Genomic DNA, 25589 nt, shown 5'->3' on the forward strand with positions numbered 1-25589 from the left:
TGCTAGAAAACTTGCATGTAAGTTTTGATGCCATTAAATGGAATAGTTGAACTGTTTCCTGAGAGAAATGCTTTTCGTTCCTGATCCAGAAGCTTCTGAATTAGCAGCATGGCTTTAACTGAGCCCTTACCCTGTGTGTTTAAGAGCAACATAGAGCTTTATGTTGTTAGGAAAAGGCACTAAACTATATATGACTGATATGCTGCAATTCACCAAGGAAATGACAGAATTACAAAAAGCACAAGTGATATAAAGATAACAGTATAACTGTTAAATTATTTCTGTAACCCAAGCACCCATGCATCAATCAGGTAGCAGCTGTAAACTGCATTTGGGCAAACTGAATGGATTTTCACCTACAGCAGATATCAATAAAATATTACAAGTGTGTTGTTCCCAGTGGAAAAGATACTATTTCATTTGTGCATCTTGATTGTTGTGGTCAAATGTAATGAGCTTGTCTGAAAACCACCAAGATTTACCTCAAAGGGGAAAACTGGTAACTCAAGTAATTAATAACTGAGCACACTGAGCTGACTGCTGCATATCACGTGGAATACAGCAAACCTCAATATCACCGATCAGTAATTACAGAACAATCTAAACGTGATGCTGACAACAGTAGACAGCTCATTTATTACTCGATTGTAACTGATCACGACTACATTTGGTTGCTTACCTTTCAACGCCATTTAGGAGCAGGAGAGAAATATGAGTTGAGAAAAGCCACAGAGAGTTAAAGAAAGATACAAAGACAGAGGAGTGTAGAGAAATCAAAGTCCCACTATGAATAGCGAAAAGCTCTCCCGAGTCTAAAATTAGAATGCTAATGAGTGGCAGCCTCATAGATCAATTGATGAATTTGCTATTTTACAGTGACACAGACTGGAGCTGCCAACGCGTGGTTACAGCAAAGCTTGACAACTATTTAATATCATCTCTATACTTAGTTTAAAAGCAACGTACGTATACCAGACTTGAACATGCAAAGCCGAGACTAAAAACGCCTTCTTTAACGGCTCGTCACACTAGATTCTGATCACATATTATTAAAACTATGTAGGTCAGGGGGCTTTTTCAATAAACCAGCACTAACCGTTTCACTCATCACGGCAGCGTGCTGTGTTCCCATAATAAGTCAAGGGCTAGTGGGAATGTTATAAATTCCACTTGAGCGACATCCAATTTTTTTCGCTTTAATTGGATTACTCTACAGTAGGAAACAATTTCTACCATCTGTGTAAAACAGCAAAGAGTTAATAAACTGTCGTGAATCTACAATTAGTAACCAAAGGGGGCATTTGTCACGGTTGCCTTTTATCAACCATAAAATTAAAGCTTTGCAGCAAAATACGCCTCAATATGTCATCAGTACAGTGGCATTGTAGAGAATATTAGGCTTACATTCATAGTGCCTAAAGTCTGGACAATTTTAATGAATCAGTCTTACAAATGGTTTTTATTATTCTCAGCATGACACTTCTGTTACCTTAACTCCTGACCCCTCTGGAAACAATAGGTAGCACAATTCTCAGTGATATTGATTTGCTCCACTGCTTCTTTCTCCATTTACTAATAATTACTAATGCAGGCTCTCCAATTACTCGGCTCCAACAAACATTTACAGCAGCCTGAAATCCACACACTCATTATGCAGATGACAAAAAGAGAGCGAGAGAGAGAAAAGCACAAAAACCATAACCTTCTCAGAACAAGTCCAATTAAAATTCTTTAGCCATGCCAACATAGAACCAAATGAATTATGACAATACATACCTCTTTTAGCTGCCGGGCTTTTTCTAACCAATTTTGAAAGGCCAGCCATTGTGAACATAACATTTAGATAACAGAAGTGTTAAAATAGAGATCACTGTCAATATTTTTTGGTTTTTCCCAAGATTCATCCAACCTATGCCTCCAGGGGGCAAAACCAAAGAATAAATATGAAACAAAAAGTGATTCATATGTACTAGTTTCATTGCCTTGAGGCAAGGTTTGTATGTTTTTGTCTTTTTTGTTAAGCACTTTAAGTTTACATGTAATGAAATGCACTATATAAATGTTGTTGTCTTTTTTTGTTATCCCATCTTAGGCCTCGGTTATATAGGCCCAGAGACCCGTTGGCAACCATCTGACAGCTACCGTCATGAGAAAAACCTGTATTTGTCTGCATTAGGTTGCTGGCAGTCACTGTGACATTGATTGCTAATGTCTCATGTCTCTAATGGTGCAGCAAAAACCAGGTTGTGGTGGTTGACAGTAGATTGCGTAGAAGACAACACCTTGTCTGCAAACACTCACAAACTGCTCTCTAGGCAGTAGTGAAGATGTGAATCTCTAAAGTTCAGAGAGTAAATGGTGAGTGTCTGCAGTTAAGTCAGCGTCTTTCACGCAATCTGGTAATGATCAAAGCAATCACAAGGATTTGTTGGGGAATATACATTTTCCCTAGTAACCGAATTGCAAGAGGGCTGCCGACCAGTCTCGAAGACTTTGTGACTGAGGTCTTAGTGCAAGTCTCTTTTGCATAGCAATGTCCTTTTTCATAAATAAACTTGTCCCGCGAGTCTTTATATTCCTCTCACACATCAGACACTTCTCACTTCCAGAAATACTATTTTTAGTTGAGGGGAGAGACGAGCAGATAGGAATATGGTAATCCCCTGACCCCCTTTTCCACTCCATCAAAAAGCAGTCAAGCAAAGGAAATCACTTTTTTTTCTTCTCACTCATCATTTCATGATCGTTGAAAACAAATGCAATTTGTTTGAGTCGTCAAATACAGTATATGTGACTCATTAGATATGCTGATATTTATAGAGTTGAAACAACTACGTCATGCCAAAAGTAATCCTAAAGTAATCCAACCTAAATACCGCGCCCGTTCTAAAAGCTCAATTTACAGCGATGCTCTGCTGCACAGGGATTAATTGAAAGGTGATCTGAGGTCACACCTAACATGTTCAACCTACTGCAGAAAAGCTGCAAGCCATCCTTACAATTTCTGAAATCACAGTTCACTAGAAAGAAAATTCATGCTCCATTTGATAGTGATGTGTAAATCCAAGATACAACAACGCCAAATGCTCATTAAAGGACAACAAGATGCCCTCTACAAGACGCTGAAATCCCACTGGACTGTGTTAATTCACTCAGCAACACTACTGACATATCCATGTGTCAACACTTCTGATTTATTTTTCCCTGAGGACCTAACTAATGTTTACCTGCCTCATGTCATCAACTACATTATCCTATGGGAGAGTCCTCTCACGGTGGTGATTCACATTCACTGTTCGTTATAAATAAGTTTAAAACAACAGAGACAGAATGCCTTAGTAAGATAAATTTAGCTCAAAGAGGTCACAGGTTCACCTTCTGACACAGGCCACAAAGCTGCAGAGATTTCCATTCAGGAAAGACCAGAAGCCAAGTGCACCTTCCATACAAATGCACTCTTTTTCCAGCGCATCACTCAGGCTTCAAACCCTGATGTCAGCGAGTTTTGACTATAACCTGCTGACATGAGAGGCATACCAAGACTTGCTGGTATACAGCTCAACTGAGGAGGCACAGATGAAATTACGCAATGTTGTCAGAGAAGCACAACTAATTATCATGAAACACAAGGAGATGCTAACTGATTGATTAAGGATTTTAATTGAAGGGGCTCTGAGGAATCGTTCCTCTCTGTGATGAAAGGCTGGGAAGTGTTGGCATATGATTTAGAGCAGAAAAGGCTGCACAGTATTCAACAAAGAGCTGGGAAAAACAAATCTACTCTGCAATAGCTGTCAGATGGGAGTAGCTTAATCTTGTACACAAACAAAAATATTATGTATCTATAAAAACATGCACGAAAATAGCATGATTTTTGATACAGGCTACTGGAAATCAGTGAAAACACTGAACGTATGTGCAAGCGGCCTGTAAAAACACCCAGCACTTAATTTGAAATATTCACAATCATGCTCAAAATCTCCATCTTGATGATACTGTAAGAATGAATGCTGAAGCTTCTAGATGAAGATGAACTCATCCTCTAAAAGCAAACGTAGCCAATCAAAGAATTACGAGGAATATAAAAACGTATCAATATAGGTATCAATATTTGGAGAGTGGATTGAGCTGAAACTTTTTTTCATGAGATTCGTGTCTTTTAGTATTTAAAACAAATGGCATCTCAAATTTATTCATGTATCAATCTTTATTACACATACAGTAAAAAAGCAGAAGATCTCAAAACAGGACCTGAAAAATTAATCAGGCCCTAGCAATCAAGAAGAAACAGAAATAAAAGGCTAAGGTATGCCAAATTACACAAGAACTGGACTGAAAATCAATAGCTCTTAAGGAGTGATGAATACAAATGTAAAGTTTTTGGTTCGAATCATTCCTAATGTTTACGGAGGAGGTTGGGAGAGCGGTACAACAGTGTCTAGAGCCATTGTAAAACAAGATGGAGGCTCTGTTATGGTTTGGGGCTGCACGTTGTCGGGGACCACGTCAAAATTGTAGGTATTATCAATACGGTCAGATTTTTAGCCACCATGCAACACCATTTAGAAAGTGTCTGATTGAGACGGGCTTCATTTCCCAGCGTGATAATGGTCCCAAAATACACTGTCAGTCATGGATTGGTCAATTCACAGTCCAGACCTCAACATTATTGAAGCAGTGTGGGATCATCTTGACAGAGAACAGAACAAAAGAAGAGCGTTGAATATCATTCAAGAAACCTGGAGACCTATTCCTGACTACTTAAAGAAAAGACAAGAAAACTTCAATAAGAGAGTTCAGGCTATGTTAAAGAATAAATGCGGTCATATCAAATATTGACCTTCAAACTTGTTAGAATTGGGCAAACTTTCCATTTCTATTTGCACAGCATTAATTAAGGGTAGCTGAAGACTTTTGCAGTAATGCACTGTAAGCACCACACCAAATTAAAAAATATTTCATGCAAACTTATGTTTACCTCAGCCACTGAGGGAAAAAAGTCAGCAACCTTGGCATGCACTTCAGCAAAACTCGGTTTCATGTAACTTCTTCTTAAAATTGCCCAAAAGATAACCTGTTATTGCTTCTCCACTCTGTCAAGTTTAATTTTCAGTCTTATAGCTTTCTCACATCACAAAAATGCTCCTCTGAGATTTTCTGTAGAATTATTGCAATTATGTGGATGCTCTGAGCTTGGAATGGGTAAAAGCTCAATTTTTCCACCCCAAATCATTTTCCCTATCCCATATAATTGTAGTGATTATACGAGTATTAGAAAGATGCTTTAAAACCTAGCATAGCATCTATTTCCCTCGAAGGATTTACCTTGAGAAAGCATTTCCATTTAGACTTTAATTCACTGGGGCACTCAATCTCTTTAGTGCTAATTGAAATATATTAGAAATAGAAATGCTTAATTTTTATGAAGTACAATGGATTGACTTGCCTGACAAATGATAGGCACAAATGTAATGCATTTAGAAATTGTTTATAGTGTATAAATTTGGTTTATTCAATGCATTTTAGCCCCAGTGCATAGTTGCAGCATGAAGTTACAAATCATGCCATGAAAAAAGCTCTGGCATCCTGGAATGTGTTCAGCAGGAAGCCAAAAGTAAGAGCTTTTCCTACCATCCAGCATTAAACTGGATGTTCTTTATATATGTTATAAAGAAATGAGGGAGCATCATGTCATGCGTCTGACTAGCTAACCTCGGTCAAGCTGTAAACTTCAAAAAGCTCTTTGTATATCTCATGAATAAACTTCTTAAATATCAACTGGTATTGCTCAACAACAAAAAATGTGCACATAATAAGCAAATTAGTCTCAGAACTGTTTGCTATGACAATCATTGACATTAGAAAACGTTGTTCTAGACAACATTTATTTCCATGGATGCATCAGGACTTTTCATCTTGAACAAGTCCTTCTGGCAATGGGCTGAGTGACTGTTTAAAACAAGACATAACAGACTCTGAGTTTCGAGTGGCTGCTTTGGATGAGGTTAACTGGAGGTCTTAAAGGAGGCAGCTGCTAGGAAAGCTTTCTTAACAACTGCTCTAGCGTGTCACCTTGTCGGCTGGTTTCCATCTGCACTCAAACACATCTGTAACAAATGGATGCCAGAGTGATGATGAATACTTTAGTAAAGCCAGCCTCCCTTGGGCAACGGGAGATACACCTAAATGTTAGCAATACGCCTGCTTTCTGACATAAGACAGCGAGCCTCCAAGCCTTAATAATGTGTGTTTATGGGGTTTTTCATGGCTCAAAATGGACCTTTGGGGGTTGACTACACAGGTAAGCACAACTGGTCCACAACCTGCACAGAGGTCCATATTACTTTATTTAACAGATGTATTTCTGTACAATTGTGAAAATCATATTTCCTGTGGTTTTCCTGTTTTGTATTTACAGATCAGTACTTAATTATTATTATTATCGCATCCTATACAAATTTGCTGTTAAACAGAGCGAGGAATTTGTAACCTAGCTTTTCCAAAATTCAAACTCTTTTTATGCTTGTTTACATTATTTTACTTTAAACACACAAAAAAGCCTAACACTACCAGGGTAAAATTATTAGCCACCCTTATGCTAATAGTAAATTGTGTATCTTTTCTCTGGGTAACAGCCTTCATTCATTTGCTGTAGCTTTCAGCAAGTCACACACACGTCTCCTGGTCAAACGCAGCCTATTTTTCTTGGGCAAATCTCTCAAGCTCCTCTAGATATCATGGTCTTCTGGCATGGACTTTGGTCTTCAGTTCACCCTACAAATTTTCAGTGGGAATCAAGTCAGGACGTAAAGGCTTTATTCTGCTGGAGGTAGTTCTTGACCAGGAACAACATATGTTTGAGTCTGTGGCCAGTTTTGTCTCATCTGACAAACGGACGCGTTTTTCTCCAGGTTGTCCCTAGTACACTGCAGAAGTCACATTTTTTCTTGGTCTGCAACCTTGTAGTCCAGTCTTGTGCAGGCCTCTAGTGTCTTGGTAGTTGTTCTGGGGTCTTAAGACACATCTCCTACACAGACTTTAATATCTTTCTATTCCTACCTCTGCCAGGCCTGTTCTGTACTGTAGGGCTCTCTTTGAATTTCTTGATGACACTTTTCACTCCAGTTCTTGACACTTGGAACTAGGACTGCCACGATTAGTCGACTATCAAAATCGTCCACGACTGATTTAATAGTCGACGCGTCGTTTGAAGCTTTGTAAGATCACAAAAGACGCAGGAATAAGTAGTAGGATTTAAGAGTGTAATAACGGACTGAAACAGAAGATGGCAGCACTGCATGTACAAGGATGCCAGCTGCCGTTAAACCCCGAAGAAGAAGAAGTAGCTTTGTCCCAGAATTCATTGCGCAGCCCAGCTCAGTTTCCAACAATGGCGGCAGCTAGTTAGTTTTAATATTACTCTTATTATTCTTTATGGGTCACAAAATAAACGTTTCACATATTTTCAGGCGAGAATGTAGCTGTGTAAACCTCAAATATCTGCTCAGTTTATCAAGACACCACATATTTTCAAAAGCGCTCCGACGTTTTCGGAGACGTCTGTTACCCACTAGCTCGATAGCGAGCCGGGGGCTAGGCTCACTAGAGCTGTGAGAACACCGGACTCCTGGCAAATCGTTTTTAAACCCACCGCAGTCTTTCGCTACTCAGGTTAAACATATATATAAGTCACTTAGATAACTTAAAAATGTTATTGTTTGGCTTTTTTTTAGTATTTTATTTGTTCCTGAGTAAATCGGTTTGGCTGAGAAATAAAAGTTATAGTTTTTACACAGCTGAATAAATGTCAAGCAGACAGCTGATTATCAGAAGTGTGAGATGCTGGAGAATTTACTCCGGTGTCCCGTTATATTTTAGATAGCAAGGAGTTTATTAAACTTCACCGAAACAATCTGTAAATTTCATTAAAATTTATTAAACTATCATCTTGTCTTTATCTTTAGTTAGCACAGACCTTAAACACTTAAAGCTGTAAGCTAATGATAGTTCTATAAGAGCAGATGCTGCTTGTGCAGTAAGCTGTAAGTTTTACGTCCAATGGATGATGATCTGATTAGTCGACTAATCGCAAAAATAATCGGTGACTAGTCGACTATCAAAATAATCGTTTGTGGCAGCCCTACTTAGAACGCTGTGACAACTTTGTAAATCCATTTCCTGCCTTGTGAGCATCAGTAATTCTTTTTCTCAAGTCTAAACGGATTTTGTTTATTTGTGGCATGATATTTTCTCAAGTGAGGCGCAAACTGCTACTGAAGTGTTTATACTGTGTGTAAATTGTAAAATCAAGTTAAAACTCAGGGTTGTCTTCCAAACTTTGGGCATTACAAAGTTAAAGCACATCATTGAACAACAGTTGTTAATGTTGTTAATACTAATTCTGCTTGTGTGAAAATAGAAATAATTATGTTATGTATGTTTGAAAAATCCCGTGCTCTGTTAAAAAAAACAGTTGAGAAAATTTTGACAAAAACTTAAAATTTAATTGGAGGTTAATAACGTTGTCTTCGTCTGTAGGGATGGCTTCATTTGGTACCACCCCTGCTTAACAACTGGTCCTTCCCACATGCAGATGGTTTTGTATCATGATAGTGGCTATTCATTGGCCAAAAAATTAGGTCAACTGACAATCCAAACACTTGATCCCTGAGATTAAGAGACTCTGAAGAAAAGCAGCATTGTGCTGACAGCAACACAGGCTGCATTAAACATGGGGTGCAGCAAACAGACGAGAGGATTTGGGCGTTTAATTAACAGTGACAGACTCAGGTGTGCCTCCAGATGTGTCATAAGAGGTAAACCAGGTTTTCCCCCAAATGAGTGCATGAAACTGCTGATATCTGGCAGTTAACTGATGTGTTCAGAGAGCCCAGTGTTTACTACATCTCCAACCAAGCTGTTGGAAATGAAGTAGCCTCGCTTTTATTTTTTAACTGAACTTGCTGTGGTCTAATTAAAAAGCTGCTGAAATGCAGAAAGAGGTGCTTCTCACCCATGGTTATGGCTGTGCGTTAAGCAGATCATCAACTATTCCTTCTTTTTAAAATTATTTTCTGTGAAGTCTCAACTATTGTTCTTCTTTTCTGTCTAATCATCGTGTGCGCCGGAAAGCGAACACCAAACCATTTAAACTACATGTTGTCTCTGGCTCAAGTGCTCATAGTAAATGTCAAGACCTTTCAGAGCCGTAATAATGACATAGTTGAGAAAAATGATGCATGGCACCATTTCTGTCCTGGATGATGTTAAAAAAAACAGCTTCAGTACAATCATGTAGAGCCAGAAAAGATTTTCATCAACTAGCCTGTTGACATGGAGGCAATGATTTTAGATTTATACGAATACCCGACTTTGAAGCCAGTGACAGGTCAATTTTGTACCATTACAGAGACTGTAAGGCTGGTGGGACAGACCTTATTTTGTAGCTGAGGGCCGACTGTCGTGATAAATAACAAAAATATGTTAAGACCATTGTGTCCCTCTGCTTTTATAGAAAAACATTTTTTCATTGCTGATCTGCGTGTCTTTTGTCTATTTCTCTTCATATCATGCACATTTCATTGAGATGAAATAGAGAGGCATGGGGTAAAAGATAAAAAGATTTAAGAACTGTACTTCAAACCGTAACCATATGGCAGCGGCCTGTTCTTAAGATTTCAGTCTGCATGGACTACATTTATAGACACGAGCTCTTTGCTGTTGATTACAGCTGCTTATCCATGTGGAAGAGGCTGCCACCGATACAGTGTGTTTCCTGACAGCACAGGGAACTGTCTTTTCATCCAGCTGTCTCCCTCAAATTCATAGCCAAATATGTCATTTACTGGGATTTATTCAAGTGAATCCAAACAACACGAAACCTGTAAAAGGGTGGGAAAAGAAATGGATTTGTAGCTACTTTAAACAATGTGTCTCTTATGATTTGCAGCATGTGAAAAATGTGCCTGACTCAAATGCAGGCAAGCAAGACTTTGAAGCAGCACCACAACTCAAATACAGGAGACAATTCATTAAAGGCTGAATATGGCTAAGCTTTTAGGCAATCAGACAAAAATTAAAAGGGTGATGATACACATGTGGACCATTCCTCATCTTCAGGAAGCTCAAATCACTTAATTGCTCTGGACCCAATGTCCAACATGAATCAGGGCAGTAGAAATCCAGCACTGAGAATTGAAGAGGTGAGGGGAAATTAACATATGACAGAAGACGCACCTCTCGGGAGCCACTTCATAATCCCAAGGCAGTGACTAATTGCGTGCTTCTGGGTTTGCTGGTATTTCAGGATGCATGCATTTTTTTTTTTACCAGCAATTTGCTCTGGGGCAAAGGAAAATTGCCCCCACTATTAGTCAGGGGTCTTGACAATGAAGAAACTCAACAAACAAGCAGTGCTTTCAGCACTGAGTCCCTATAAGAGACAGCTCATGCTTTGATGCCTGGCTCTCAAGGCCAATAAAAGAACATGGGGAAATCCAGAACCATAGACCCTTGTAGTTTGGAAAAATGGAGAAAAAACAGTATTCCGCATCACTTCTGTGACATTTTGCGCTTCAGTTAAAATGTTGAATATTTGTATTGAGTCAATAGAGTCACAGTGGCAGTATTAAAATAAATGAAAAATGCCAATCAGTGGTTACTCAGAGTCCTGTATAAGCCATTAATAAACCAGCTATGGAAGTATCTCCAAAATTCTCTCTATAGATCCACTTTACTGAGGCGATGGCCTGCTTGTTGAAAATGAGTGGTGACTTATTCAGGGGGTGGGAGGCAACTTGTCTATTGAGCTGATTAATAGCACAGGGATAATCTCTGGTCCAATAAACCATCAGGATCCAGGCAAAGCTTCTGCCACTGATCACAGCCAACCCAGACTGATACCAGGGAATTAGACATCCTCACTCAAGAGACATTCAGAGGTGTAAGTCTTTGTGATGGGGACGGCCCTTTTGCACGGAGGCAAACGGTGACAAAAATAGTGAGTACCCCTTGTTCCCAAGGTGATTCCTGTGATGAGCACCAGTACATTTTGACCCTCCTCATAATAACTCATCTCTGTATTTTAGCAGAGAATGACCTTGTGTCACAGGGTGGGGGGGGAGTCAGCTTTTCAACAACATGACTAAAAGCCAAGCTGAGTGGGAACTTTAGACATTTAGCTGCTCTGTATTCAGGTCCACACCCAGCATCCCTTAGTCAACATCCACAGAATTCATATTGAAATGGGGCCGGCCCGCCCCCCCATCAGCCTTTCCTCAGAGCCATCAAAGCGGATATTTAATATTGGTAGAACAAGATATTATCTCAGCCCTCCAAAGAGTTTGCTTTAAAAAAAAACTGTGCTCTGCAAGAGTTTGAATATTTTTTCTATTTCATATTACCATTATGAAACAGACTGCAAATTTGCAGTTACACAAAAATCTGCAGTTTTGTAGTAAAACTTGTGCATCATGTGGCATTTATTGCAGCACCATTAGTAGCCTGTTTAAACTGAAGGCTGTTTTTTCCTCTTTTTTTAATAGCTTGACAACGTTTCAAGTTGCAAGCTTCCGACAGAAATGGACCCAAACCACACCCATGAAATTAATTTCGCCCTTAATGGTCAGCTACCTGTGCACCGTAGCCTACGTGATGGAGGCAGGGTGACGAAGGGAGGGGTGGAGGAGTTAGCGCATCATTTGCCATAACTCCATTCAGATCAACAGCGACCACACACGAACACACACGAGTACACTCGTCAGGCTGGTTTTTGCAACTGCGACATCACACTGCACATTCAGCAAAATCTGTCCAAAAGCGTTGAGAATAAGCACGCCGGACCCATCGCTCGTAGATTAAGTTGCTTTTCTACACGTATGGCGTTTGAGAGACGGTGGAAATCGGCGGACACAGTGTAAGCAAATTACATAAGCGATAGGCAGCGGTAGGCTAACTTCACGCGATGTGCTCCCACATACGGGCAGCTGTGAAATCACACGCCAACAACTAATAAGACTTGTGCTCAGTTAGCACAGAGGGAAAGTATCTTGGAGAAGTTTGTTAGTAAGCAGCCGAGCTCCGTAGCGGTGGCTGCACTAGCCGGACGAAAACAAGGACGGGATGGAGGGAAAAGGACCTATTGTGTGAGCATCGCAGGCGCTCAATGACAGACCCCCCTCCCTCCAATCTCCAGAAGTAGTTACCAAACATGTTCGCTAAGGGTTGCGTTTGTTTGTCTTTTTGTCTTTTAGCTCCTCAGAACTCTGAAAGGAGAAAGTGAAGTTGTGTTATCTCGCTTTACCTCAGTAGTGCCGTGTCGCCTTGTCTGCTGACCACACTTTCAACCGAGGAATAGTCCACAGTTTGTCCAGCGGGCAAGCAGGACGGCAGAAAGCAGCACAGGCTGAGAATTATCGCAGTAAGCCACTGACCAGAGACACAAGCATCCTGCACCGCAGTCATTATGTCCATCACAGCTGTGTTTTTGTTGTCGCTTTTCCCAAGTCTTCTTGTTGTTAAGAAAGAAAAGAAAAGCGAACTGGGCTAGCTTCAAAAGAAAAAAAACGGAGAACCTTAACGCGAACGACGTTTTATTTCCACACTTTTGCGGAGCCCCACGAATAAACGATCCGCTGTATAGTTTCCCAGGTTTGTTTGGATGGATGTAGAGCTCACTGTGCGGGGAAGTGTACTCTCCAGTGGCTTGCACACCATCTAGTGAGGAAATGCGATGTAAAATGGGAGCAGACCTAGAAGCAGACAACCCCCAGGCTCTGATCCTGTTGCCATGCGGCCGTTTCCCGGGCAACCCGTTCCCAGTGGCTCGTGATGGAGCAGCAAAACCGGAAGGTATTGATACAACCCAGGAGCAATTAAAGATATCGACTGGAGAAGGTCCCCCTATAAGGAAATGAACAGTGAGCATTTGGTGGAAATGGAGCTTACTGACGGTGACGCAGGTGGATCCCACAGGAAAACTCCTGGAAAGCTTTCAAACTGCTACTGTTATAGACACATCTCCAGATGGGAGTCCTTAAAATCAGAGCTTATGCACTTAAACTGTTTGGTTTTTTTCTAGAAGTCATCCACAATATACTTTGAAAAGATAATTACTGCCGACTTGAAGAGTTTGCACTACTAACGGGACTTTTTCATTAAGCAGGGAAAACCCCGGCACAGCACAAACACAGAGCACATACACATAAGGACAAGGGGGACTTGGAAAGTTTGTTTTAGAGCAGTAAACCCCATCCATTATGCTGCTTTAAGCCTTTTGACTTAGCCTACATAATACAGATTGTCTGGCCATAACCATGGAAATGACATACATTTCTATGAGGTGACATATTGGCATAGTGCGCTGAAATATCCGTGGATTCTTGGCATGAGCAAAACCTTGTGGATTTGCTATGATTGTAGCAACAGAAGGCACTTAATCAAGCAGTCACCTTGAATGCCTATTCAAGAGAGCATGTGCATAAAAATGACTTTAAAAATGAGGCTTAACATATTGTTGAAATAAAAAATGTTTTTTTTAAAAAAAGAAAGCCAGTCGGATAACTGAGGGCATTTTCTGATTCAAGCAAAATAAAGTAACAGATGTTAATCCACAGCGTCTTAATCCCTGTTGTTTTGTTGTTGTTGTTGTTTTCATCCCTGCAGCCACTGCAGCTTCTAGTATTTTTGATTTGATTTGTTACTGATGTTATTTTACAGATTTGAGCTGATATCCTATACAAAGTAACCTTCATCTGATTCCTATGTTACATTTCTTGCTGAATTCTCTTTTATACTTTTTTTTTTATTATTTTATTAATTTCCCCAAGGGGATCAATATAGTTTCATGATATTTTAGCTCACTGGACAAAAGTGTAAAGATTGAAGTCTCTAATGTTATCACAAGGTTAGAAGAAATGAAATAAAGACTATAAACTCCTGAAAGGCTTTTGCTGCAGTTTTTAATAGTGAAACAAGCTTTAAAGTGATACCCTGTCTTTGGTTTAAAATTAGGAAAGAAGCCTTGATCCTTTGTAAATTTATTCGGGGTACTGTGAAAGTTGCCTCTCCAGCGTTGGTTATTTATTCAAGAAGATAAATTGTTATTTCAGTGGTGAGAGAAAAGAGAGAGAACGGGGCAGATTTCTGTTTGCTCTGACAAAGAGCCAGAAAACAGGTTTCCAGAGGTTACAGGGGACATTTCGCCATATTGGAAATGAGTCAACAACCAATGTTCCATGACAAGCAGCATTAAAAGCAGGGGGAGTGAAAAGTTCATCTTGTCACAAAAACAATTGTAATTTGCATAACTGAAGCTCCCTCTGCTGTTAATAGCTGTGATAATGCCACCAGTAGAAATCCTCACGCTCTGGTTTTGTGACAGAGGTGTTTTTATTGGGCTGAGACAGGAAGATAATTTCCATCCTTCCCTTGTCAGTCACAATGCTGATTTTCCCCCAGTTTCTCTGAGCCCCTCAAATTACCTGAGAAAATGTACCTTTCCATGCATGAAAGCTATAATTACGATGACTCCATTTAGTGGTAGTGCACTTTCCAGAGAGGTGTGGAGGGGTATGCGCGAGTGGCAGCCTGGTAATAACCTCAGGAATTATGAACAGGATGAAAGAGATCAAGGCTGGACTATCACGATGTGTGCGAGCTGTTTTGAGTAATGGATACCACAGACGTTTCCCTCCAGGTGTTGGTAGACAGTTGTCTTCTCGGAGCTAGAGGGAAACTGATGCATGCAATTTGCTTTAATAAGGAGTGAATGAAGCAACACATAAAAAGTTTTCTTTGTGCAGCTTGTTTCCACCAGTTGGTTTAAATATATTAGCGCTATTATTATTATTAATACCACCAGGAAGAATAGACTTCTTCATCTGTCTGCTTAATGGAGACTGTTATGCAGAAGCAGGAGTGCAGCTACCGTCTTGTGTGTTACCACTACTGTATAACCAAACGCACTGAAACATGCGCTGGCTTGTCTTGGCTGCTGCGACTGAATGATGAACTTGAAGTGAAGCGAACACTCTTTGACTGTTATCTTTCTGCAAGTTGTGACAGCATTCTGCTTTACACCAACCGCGGCTGATTAAACTAATTTAGTGCAAGTAAGGCAGCATATTGAAGGCTATTGTTTCCTGAAGTAGTTAAGAACATGGTCATTTTTTTCTGTAATAGTGATTTGGTTAGCTATTATGAAAATGGATGACGTCCAGCGGGGAACTGTGCCGATCGATCACGACGAAGCAGAGAAATGCTGAACGGCTCTTGTGACTGCAGCCTGGGATAACAGGACACGAGAGCGATCCGTGAGGGAAATGCAAGGATAATTGATGTCCTGTTCAAAGGATCCGATTTTTAATCTCAAATTTACTCAGCAAAAGCTGTATTTTGATTAAATAATGATAAAGAATGATGTCAAACTGCTCTATTCATCTCCATTTTAATGGATATGCTGTGCTGGATCTAGGCTATCTATTATTAGAAACACAACCAGGTGGGGGAAAAACGAATGCAGCATTTGGTGTGTTTTATTTCTTCTGAATAAAGTTCCGAGTTGCAGTTTAGAACAGGTTTAATAACATCAGCTTTTACAGACTCATTGTTTTAACGATGCTGCTTATTCTGATATACACTTTTAACTTGGTGGTAGGTTTTTCAAATCTCACTCTGCCTTAGTCAGTCATAATGATTCTAATGTGAAACTTTTGCCTTGAATCCGTGTAGGCCAAGCTTTCTTTATCATTTTATTCTCACAGCTGTGAAGTTATTAATATCTAAATTTAGTCTCTTTACTGCTGTTAAATATGAGCTAGTCAATGTCTATACTCTTCACGTTGGGGCATTCATACCACTGTAAGTTTGCTCTTAGGTTTTTGGACAGCTAAACATTTTGTTGTAATTTTGCTTCTGTACACCAACACAGCATATTTTAAATCAAATGAGGAGAGTGGAATGCACACTTTCAGCTTTAATTCAAGGAGTTTAACAAAAGTATCACTTTACTTACGAATCACAGTCATTTGTATACAGTACACAGTCCTGAGAGCCTCAGCAGTAATTGTAAAACTTTGCCTGAAGTTTCCTCCCCTGAGATGCTCTGCCAGGCCTTCACTGCATCCACCTTGGGTTGCTTTGTGTTTGGGAGCCTCTCGACCTTTAATTTTGTCTTTACTAAGTGAAAACCTGCTTGATAGGTTTGTAGCATAAATAAAAGTTGTTACAGACCTCCTAGGATGAGACATTCTTTCAATCTACAAATGGTTATATACTTCTAAGCATATATAAATACATATTTCTAGGCATAAATGAAACTCCAACAATACAAATCTAACATTGCTCTACTGTGGTGAAAAGCCTGTAATTGTAAGCTGAGTGTGGGTTTATCCCTGTAACTTCAGGGTTACTCCTGGGTTTTTGTACTACAAAGGCAGATCACCTCATACTGGGTGCCTTGGTAATTTACGCTGTAGACCTAACCTGCTGTCGAGCAGGTTGTGTTCTTGAGACATCAAAAGGTACAAAATCAGTGCCTACTGATCAGGGAGTTATCCCCAAAATTGCATCATCGTTCTAGCAAGACCTCTGTGCACAGACGGTAGGAACCTCTAAAGTTTTCCAATAGCATCAAAAGTCTTTGTGTTTCCCTGAAGATCATCAGATTTTTAGATTCAACTTTATTTCTTTACTTCTTGGCTCTTCATGCAAATAATTCTTGTTAAGGTTCACATAATTGAGGAAGGAGAGTACAAACAACCATTGGTCCAGAAGATCTTGGTCAAACAACTGATTTTAATGAATACACGCGTGGGAAGACCACTCTGTACGCAGACAGGAATTAATCTTCGACTTAATCAAAGCATACACAGATTTTTATAGCATCAGGGTTTGAATTAATGACGCCCCTTCATACGTCACAGACAGAATATATGCATACGTCAAATCAAAACCACAATGACTTTTAACACAGTTTAAAAGAACGTTGTCTTCGTCTTCATGGCAGGTACTTCCTGTCACTGCCGGATGCTCGCTTGTCATCTTGACACCTCAGCAGCAGTTCTGCGACAAACTGCTCTTTTTGCAACCCCAAGCAAAACATGATTAAACTTCCACCTATAAATGATTCTCTCTAACTGAGTGTGTGTGTGTGTGTGTGTGTGTGTGTGTGTGTGTGTGTGTGTGTGTGTGTGTGTGTGTGTGTGTGTGTGTGTGTGTGTCTATGTCGTCCTCAAATGCTCTCTCAATTCACCCGTTGCACTTCTGACCTTTTACCAGACCAGAGGCTCATCCTTATGTGTAATAACCTAACTGAAACTATATGTACTATATTGAATAAATGTTTTAATCAAGAACTTCTACTAAAAGCTTAATAAAAGAATATAAAAGTATACCAGACAATTTGAATAACCTAGTAATTCAAATAGCCTCGTCTAACCTGCTCCTCAGAATAACTTAGACTCTGCTTTCACTTCTGCAAACTCTCTGCAACTTCCTGTCAACTCCTGCCTGCAACTTAGTCTTTCTGAATGATGATGATTATTTAACAATAGCAGTAAAATAATTTCCCTGCTCCACATTCTACAACAGTTTTATTTGTCCTGTAACCGTTAATAAATGATCCTAATAGAGGACAGCTATTTGTGCTCGTGAGCCTTATATCAAACTTGCATGTACACTAAGCCTATATTGGAATTTTGTTTATATATTTATCCTTTACTTGCACCATTAAACACCAGCTGGGCTGTAGTTGAAACAGTAATAATTATTGTTACTACAGTAGCAAATCAATACCAATTTTAATCCATCAGATTCTCCTGTGTTTTAACGATTGAGTTGTGATATCGAGAAGTCTGTTAAACCTACACAGAATATTTGCTAGCTTTCCTTCCTAACCTTCAAACAGGTTCAACTTTATTGATGTAGTAGCTATTTTCCTCACTACAATGTTGAAAGCACACTGACATTCATACAGCACTTTTAATATTATGCTACTGTACAGTGCTTTTCCTCTCACTCACACACTGATTTGTCTGCAGCTGCTGTCTTTCTTTCAGCCTGCATTATGTGTTTAAGCTCTTTATATTTTTCCCATAGCAAAGTTTTATCCTCATCTGTGAAATCAGCTGCGCCACTGCCAGTACACCTATCCATGTTTTAGATTGGTCCGATGCTTCTATGTTCTCATAGCCACATTTGGATACTCTAGGTAAACGTAACAATTTGATAACCAGCTTTCTGTGAATGTTTACTCTGACTAGAGAAAGAGAATCTAAATAACAGAAAAGCACTGGATATGTTTAACTTTCTTCAGACTGGCTTAGCCATCAAAGAAAATCCCATTTCTTTTCCTCAAGAAACTCTTTTGCAGAAGTTTTCCAGCACACTTTGGGTCATTATCCATTTCTACTGTGAAGCGCCATCCAATCAGGTCTGCAACACTGGCTGAATCTGAGCAGAGAGTATAGCCCTGTACACTTCAGCATTCGTGCTGCTGCTTCTATCAGCAGTCACATCATCAATAAACACTAGAGACCCAGTTCCACTGGCAGCCTTACAGTCCCATTCCATAACATTGCTTCCACTGTGTTTGACTGATGATGCAGTATGCTTCAGGACATGAGCTGTTCCTTTCTTTCTCCACACTTCTCTCCTCCTATCATTCTGATACAAGTTAATCTTGAGTTCACCTGCCCAAAGTTCCCCTTATTCTTTTCCAGAAGTGGAACGGCTCTTTTAGATGTTTTCTCACAAATTATTATAATATATCTAATCAATAAAAATTTGTGTTTCCATTAAACCCACTGTGGTGGTGTAAAGAGGGCAAATAAATAAATACATTATTGTAATAACGTTAGGGGGGGGGGGTATTTTAATGCCCTAATTGAGACAAGAAATTCTATTTTCAACACTTTAATTTTAAAGAAAACTAAAACAGACAGATCATCAACCAAAAATCCCGAAAAAATCACACACACTACATACAGGTTATAAATTGATTTGCACGTCATTGAGTGAAATAAGTTTTTGAGCCCTATAACCTGGCCACAATTCTGTGTCCTACAGATTTGTTGTGTCGTACATAGATTATAAACAATCAATCAAACTCATGTGTACGAACCACATCTGTCCACAGATTCCGGTTCTTCCATTACACTTCCACCATCAGACCAAAGAGCTGTTGAAAGATGTCAGGGACCTGCACAAGTCCGGAGCAACAAGCTTGGTGAGAAGGTGACAACTGCTGGTTTGATAAAATGCAAAATGGCCACCAGTCGACCTCTGTCTGGAGCTCCATTCGAGATCTCATGGGGTTAGGATGATCGTGAAAAAAATGGTCGATCCACTCAAAGCTACACGGGTAGAAGCCAGCTCTGTTCTAGGATGCCCTCTGGACCCAGTGGAGGTGGTGAGTGACAGGAGAACGGCGGCTAAGCTGTCATCCCTGTTGGACAACGTCTCCCACCCCATGCAGCAGACTGTGACAGCACTGAGCAGCTCCTTCAGTGGGAGACTGCGGCACCCACGGTGTGGGACGGAGAGATTTCGCAGGTCTTTCCTCCCCACTGCTGTCAGACTCCACAATAAAGACTTTAACTGATCAAGCACACACATCCATACATATGCAATAATACTAAGTGCAATAATCCTTTCTGTCATCGTTGTATTTTTACTCAGTTGTATATAGTATTTGTATTTGTATTCTATTTTTATCTTATTGTATATTTATTTTATTTTATTCTACTGTATATAGTATTTTATTCTATTCTGTACAGTTGTGTACTGTATTTATTCTTATTGTATTCTAATTTTTGCCTCATAACTTTTGCACTGTCCACTTTCTGCTGTGACAAAACAAATTTCCCACGTGTGGGACTAATAAAGGTTATCTTATCTTATCTTATCTTATCTTATCTTATCTTATCTTATCTTATCTTATCTTGTCTTATCTTATCTTATCTTATCTTATCTTATCTTATCTTATCCACAGTCAGCAGACCCATCCTAATTGTTCTAGTACAGTTCTTAATAATTCAGAGACGGCTTGGGAGAAAGTGCTGTGGCCAGATGAAAACCAAATCAAGTTTTTTTGCTACTCGACCCGCTCCCGTGTTTGGAGGAAGTAAAATATTGAGTACAACCCAAAGAACACATCCCCACTGTGAAGTACAGAGGTGGAAACATTATGCTCAAGGTGACTTCACCGCATTGAGGGACCAATTTATGGGGCTGTGGACTGTAAAATCTTGGATGACAACCTCCTTCCTCAAGCCAGAACGCTGAAGATGAGTTTGGATGAGTCTTCTACTATGGCAACCAAGGAGAAGCGCAGTAGGGTCATTCGGGGTTCTAGCCAGTCTCCAGACCTCAGTAGAGGGAGCTAAAGCTTCAAGTTACCAAGCGGCAATCAAGAACCCTAAAGGATTTAGAGAGTTTCTGTAAAGAGGGGTGGGCCAAAATCCCCCCTGAGATGTGTGGAAAGCTGGTGACCAACTACAAGAAACATCTCACCACTGCGACTGACTTTCTCCAGTTTCTCCATCAAGTACTAACTCGTGTTTTCACTATGGGTTCAACTACTCTTTTGACTCAGTGACATCCAAATGAATTGATAAGATTTATGTGTGTTTTTTCCTGCAGTTGTGGTTGCTATTCTCTCTTCATTAAAGTGAATCTCTTTGTAAGTCAGCAAAGAAACAAATTCAGCAGGGGATCAAATATTTATTACCCCACTGTACATGTAAAGTGTGTTTACCTTCAACACTACATTGGTTTGAAGCTCTCTCTGGTGGAGTTTCAGCTCTGTAAAAGTTGATATTAAAAATCCTGGCGTGGTGAAGAAAAGTAGGCTGAATGTCCACTTGGAGAGTCTGACAAAAACACTATATCAGCTATGACATCCAGCCTTCAACATAAAAGGCTGACTTTCTAGGATACACAAAACCAGGAAGCCTCAGTGCTTTTGCCGTTGCCCTTAGTGTTTCACATAAGAAATTCCATTATGGTATAGTTCAACAACTGCCACTTGTTTGAGCAGAGAGTAATGTATTACATTTCTCAAACTGCGCCTTACTGTCAAAGTCCAAATGCACATTTCTAACATAGATATAGTGGACAAAACACATTTTGAATGAACTATGGAGTTTGATGTATGTAGCCCTCAAGCAGTGATTTATTTTGAGCCTTTCCTTTCTTTGTTCTTCCTACACTGGCCATGAGGGACAAAACCTACAGCACTCATGAGTCATAGCTGATTTGTACGTCCAGACAGCATCGACCACATTTCATACATGTTTCAAAAAGCTCTTCTGAGTCATTAAATATAGCAAGAAACTGATCTGTTTGTCCCATGAGTGGCTTTTACGCTGAACTTTCCCCACGATGTGCAGCACAGCCAGACAAGTGAAATTAAAAGAGGGAAAAAGTGAAAAGTTCGCCCTGTCACAAAACATGTTGAAGATGGGATTCTCTTTAAAGCATTACTGACATCTTTACGGGAAAAATTGTAGTTTCTTGTTAATTCTCATCTCTTAAACGTGGATCAGCTGTCTGGAACTGTTGTGTGCCCAGTTGGCAGGATGCAGAGTGGTCCGTGGTGTATTCAGTAGCTTTAGGCTACATAATAATGAGACTCTGGGAACCAGCAGTGGATGATGCCACACAAAACCTTAAAAACACTAAACTGGTAATTTACTGATCATAAGCACCCCGCTTCCAAGAAAATAATACAAACAACTTGTGGCTATACTTGTGATTTTGTTGGTCTTAGATAAACAAGAAATGTCTCATATCCGACTGTAAAATTCACAAATATCTCGAAACTTTGCCAAAGGTCTCTATGGTTATTGTTAAGGTTTTCAAGGATTCATGAGAGCAATGACTGAATGTGAAACACACATGTTGCTACAGTTACTTCATGTTGGCCCCTTAGGAAGTGCTCCTCGAACTGACAACACAAAGAGTTGACAGCAGTTTCTGAAGACCAAAACAAAGGTCCCAAAGAGACTGACAGACTGACATTAGCTGTAAAATGGAGCGGTGTGTGTTCTGGTGTGTGTGTGTGTGTGTGCATCGCTCCAAACTATTTTGATTCTCTGTTTATAAAAATTGCTGGTGAAATATCAAGTGGTTGGACATCAGTGGTAAATATTCCTTATATTCAAAATAAACAAATATTTTTCCATTTATCTTTTTTCCCCTGTGTGTAATTTGCTGCTTTCACTAGTTTGATGGCTACATTTCTATCGTCTGAGCGCATTCTGTCTCGCTGAATTTATTTTAAAATGAACATTGTTCTCGTTTCGCACAGCGTTGTAAGTCATCTAAGAGCCTCAGAGTGTGGGAAAGAAGGTGTAACGCTGCCTCGCTGCTCCTTTGGTTTCTCTTCTTCTATGTTCTTCTCAAACAGCAGCCACAGGCAAAGCAGCTGTACCTGTGAGCTTTCTTTGATTGCGTAAGCTAACATGGCAAAGGCCCGCTCTGCATGCACCAGAAACCTTCTTCTTTTTTCTCTTTTTTTACTCTGGGTAAATGTTTAGTGTCTTTGCCAAGATTAAGCCCTTTGAACCGCCGTTTCTTCGAAGAATCCTTCTTAGGCTCGTGTCCTCAAAAAATCTCTCGCAACACTTCTTGGGTTGAATACTTTGCATGGATTGACCTGTACTGGCAGCAGATTTTCAGGGGCTTAAATGGATATCAAATGCGATTTACCATAGCTCCATTGTGATAACTCTTTGTTATCAAGCCAAAATGGCAAGTCACACTAAAGCAATAGGATATATATCTCTTCTGTTTTTGGCTCTTGGGTCTCAGACATACATTATATATTTTGTGATATATATGTATAGTTAAACCTCTCGCTTGGAGGCCGCAGCTCTGTCACAGACTTGTATATGTGTTTGCCATAAATCCTCAGTTGCTGATTCAAAGTCGATTCAAAATCATAAATTACATAAAACGACTCTTGGCGGGCTTCAAGGTAGAAAACTTGTTTTATTTCCTTCTGGAAAAAAAAAGAATCTCTTTAGTCGTCTATCAAGCTGCTTTGAAAAGCTCCTGAAAGTGAATGAAGTTTCACCCCAGGACTAAGAAAGGACACTTACCACCAGGCAAGGCCAGATACCGCAGTGTTCCTGCACTGTGATATCTGAGCAAAAGCCCCATTCACAACACTAGTGTTGGTGTTTAAAATAGCCATGAAACTTAACTGATTCATGACTCTGAAACAACCACATATTGTATTCCAACACTGTGTGTTAGGAGCTTGAGGTAGTAGTGGTCACGTGGGCGGACTGAATCTCGCACCGGACTGTATTTTTGACTTCCCTTCATTTCATTTTTACATTTAAGTGTTCCTACCAAAGTTTAGTCGCGGCATTAAAACCACTTCTGCTGCTTATTATGTCTTAGAAAGCTAAATTTCCAAAGTTGCCAGGGTGAGACGCTCTGTCTGACAGCAGTCTGGGTGCAGGCACCAAACAAGTGCTATTAAAATGCATTTTCCTCCTTGACTGATATGAAATAAAAGAGAAAATGTGCAAGAGTGACCTGTGGCAAAGGTTGTAGGCTGGAGCAGACTTGACAGTCATTTCATTAGTTTTTAATGTGCGTCCTACATTTTTACACCCTTTTCTCAGACATATGCACCACTGACTGCAAACATCGCAGCAGCATGACATCTCACTCACCTTCCTGGATGCTGTGGGGTCCTCTTTCACTCGAGCATGTTGAGCCTCGAGGCAGTGTTAATATTGCACATAGCTACGCTAACAGCAGTTGATTCTTTTATGGGGGGAAAAAGTGGTGATCCATTTTCCAGTCTAATCGAAATAGTTTTCTTTGTTTATTACTTACAGTAAGAGCAGGTGAAACTTCGGTACTACTTTGACAGTTTTGCATTAATTTTTCATCTTCTCCCAAACTCCTAGACAGATTGGTGGAGAATAACTGCCTCAAGTGAAGCGGGAATGTCATCTGTTAAATATGCTGCTATTATCTCTTCTACCTGGCTGTAATCATCTTACTGGTGAAAGTGGTAGTTAAAGTATCAAATTAATGTGAAATAATAAATGGGCTTTTTCATATTCCTACTTTGTTTGTCTTCTTCCCTCAGTGACAGTAGAAAAAAACAGTTTTGAACACATTCGGAAGATTTCCTTTCTAAATAAATAATTAAAGGTGTCGTCAAATAATTCAAATTTACTGTGAAAAGTGCCTGAACAAATCACAGTCAATTAATGTGTTGTAAACAACATCTTGTTCAATAAAAAAGCTTAAATGTCAGCAACAAATTTAATTTGTTGGGATTTAATCTTAATGCCTGGATTGATGTGACCTTTTAAGGTATTCTAAAAGACAATAAAGGTCATCAAAGATAATCAGTTAATATTGAGCCCACTTTTTAAATAGGGGTTATCTAATTTAAGGTGGAATCACTGAGCAAATCAGGCTGAAATGGTTGAATTGAATGTGGTCATTACACGGACAAGGTAATTACAATGAAGAGGACCTTATCGATGGTTTACCATCCATCAGAACAAAAATGATATCGTTACCATCAACATCATTTGAAGGTAGTATCACCCTTACTTATTCCAGTAAAAAATATAATAATAAATGTGTCTAGGTTTGAGTACGGGTGTGAAATGAAGGAAATACTGTTACCAAATGGTGATTTCTTTTTTCCCCCTCATGCAAAAGCAGACATTAAGAGATAACGCTTGCAGAGAGAGCTCAGGCTGAATGCAGTAAAGTAGCATGTATGCTACTGAAATTCCTATTTTTGAAGGAGATGTCATTTTAGATTGGTTAAAAATGATGTTTGGAACTATCAATTTTGCAGAAGCTGGATCTAATTCCTAGGGGGGTTTGACAAATGTACACTTCATCATAAAAGGTGCACGTAGAACTGTTCCATAACACTTCAGTCTCTACTGTTGAAATGTGAGCCTGAAAAATGCATTGGTTACAGAGAGAGAACATCGAGCGGCTGTTCTTTTTGGTACAAAGGCACGACCTTCACACCAGATGACTTGAAGTTAATTTTACATCTCATTGAGAGTTCTGTTTTAGAGCTCCCCTGCAGACAGCTGTCATGGAAAACTGGGATCTTCATAGGAGGGTTTAATCTGTCTGACCTTCTGGCAGAGAGAAATAGATTACCTACCACACCTCCAGAGCCTCTGCTCTAACTACCTGCATTGCCCTATGCATACCAAAAAGAACATCAGACCGGCTGCTCATTATTGTCTTTGTGTACATCATTAGAGGTATTTTGTATTTTATCAGTGTGGGAAAAAAGGAGTTTATCCGTCTGCTTCTAAAATAAGCATTTGTTTCTAGTATTCATAAACCTGTGCGCGTACGAACAACTGTTTATTATACCAAAGCAAGCAAAGGACCTCAGTTATATACATCTATATGTTCAAAGTACAGATACTTTGTTACTGTACTTTGTTTTAATAATTTTACTTCCTACATTTTAGGACAAGCATCATTATTTTCTATTATTTCCATTCTCAAAACGGGCTTGCTTCATCAGGTTTAATGCCTTTGATTGTAATTTTTTTCAGACATCAACTCATAAATGA

General features: G+C 39.6%; 1 protein-coding gene across 2 annotated transcripts in view; it reads right to left on the reverse strand.

Annotated features, from left to right (window-relative positions):
• The window catches only part of negr1 (neuronal growth regulator 1), a 168528-nt gene extending 155031 nt beyond the window's left edge, over positions 1 to 13497 (reverse strand). Inside the window, exon 1 of one of the 2 annotated variants that reach the window (XM_026142484.1) lies at positions 12302 to 13497. In XM_026142484.1, the coding sequence (XP_025998269.1) occupies positions 12302 to 12471 (170 nt within the window). In that variant the 5' untranslated portion in view covers positions 12472 to 13497. The remainder of the gene's footprint in view (positions 1 to 12301) is intronic. The other variant, XM_026142485.1, reaches the window with a different exon arrangement.
• Positions 13498 to 25589: the final 12092 nt, after the last annotated feature.

This window comes from Astatotilapia calliptera, chromosome 15 (genome assembly GCF_900246225.1).
Source record: "Astatotilapia calliptera chromosome 15, fAstCal1.2, whole genome shotgun sequence".
Taxonomy (NCBI): Eukaryota; Metazoa; Chordata; class Actinopteri; order Cichliformes; family Cichlidae; genus Astatotilapia; species Astatotilapia calliptera.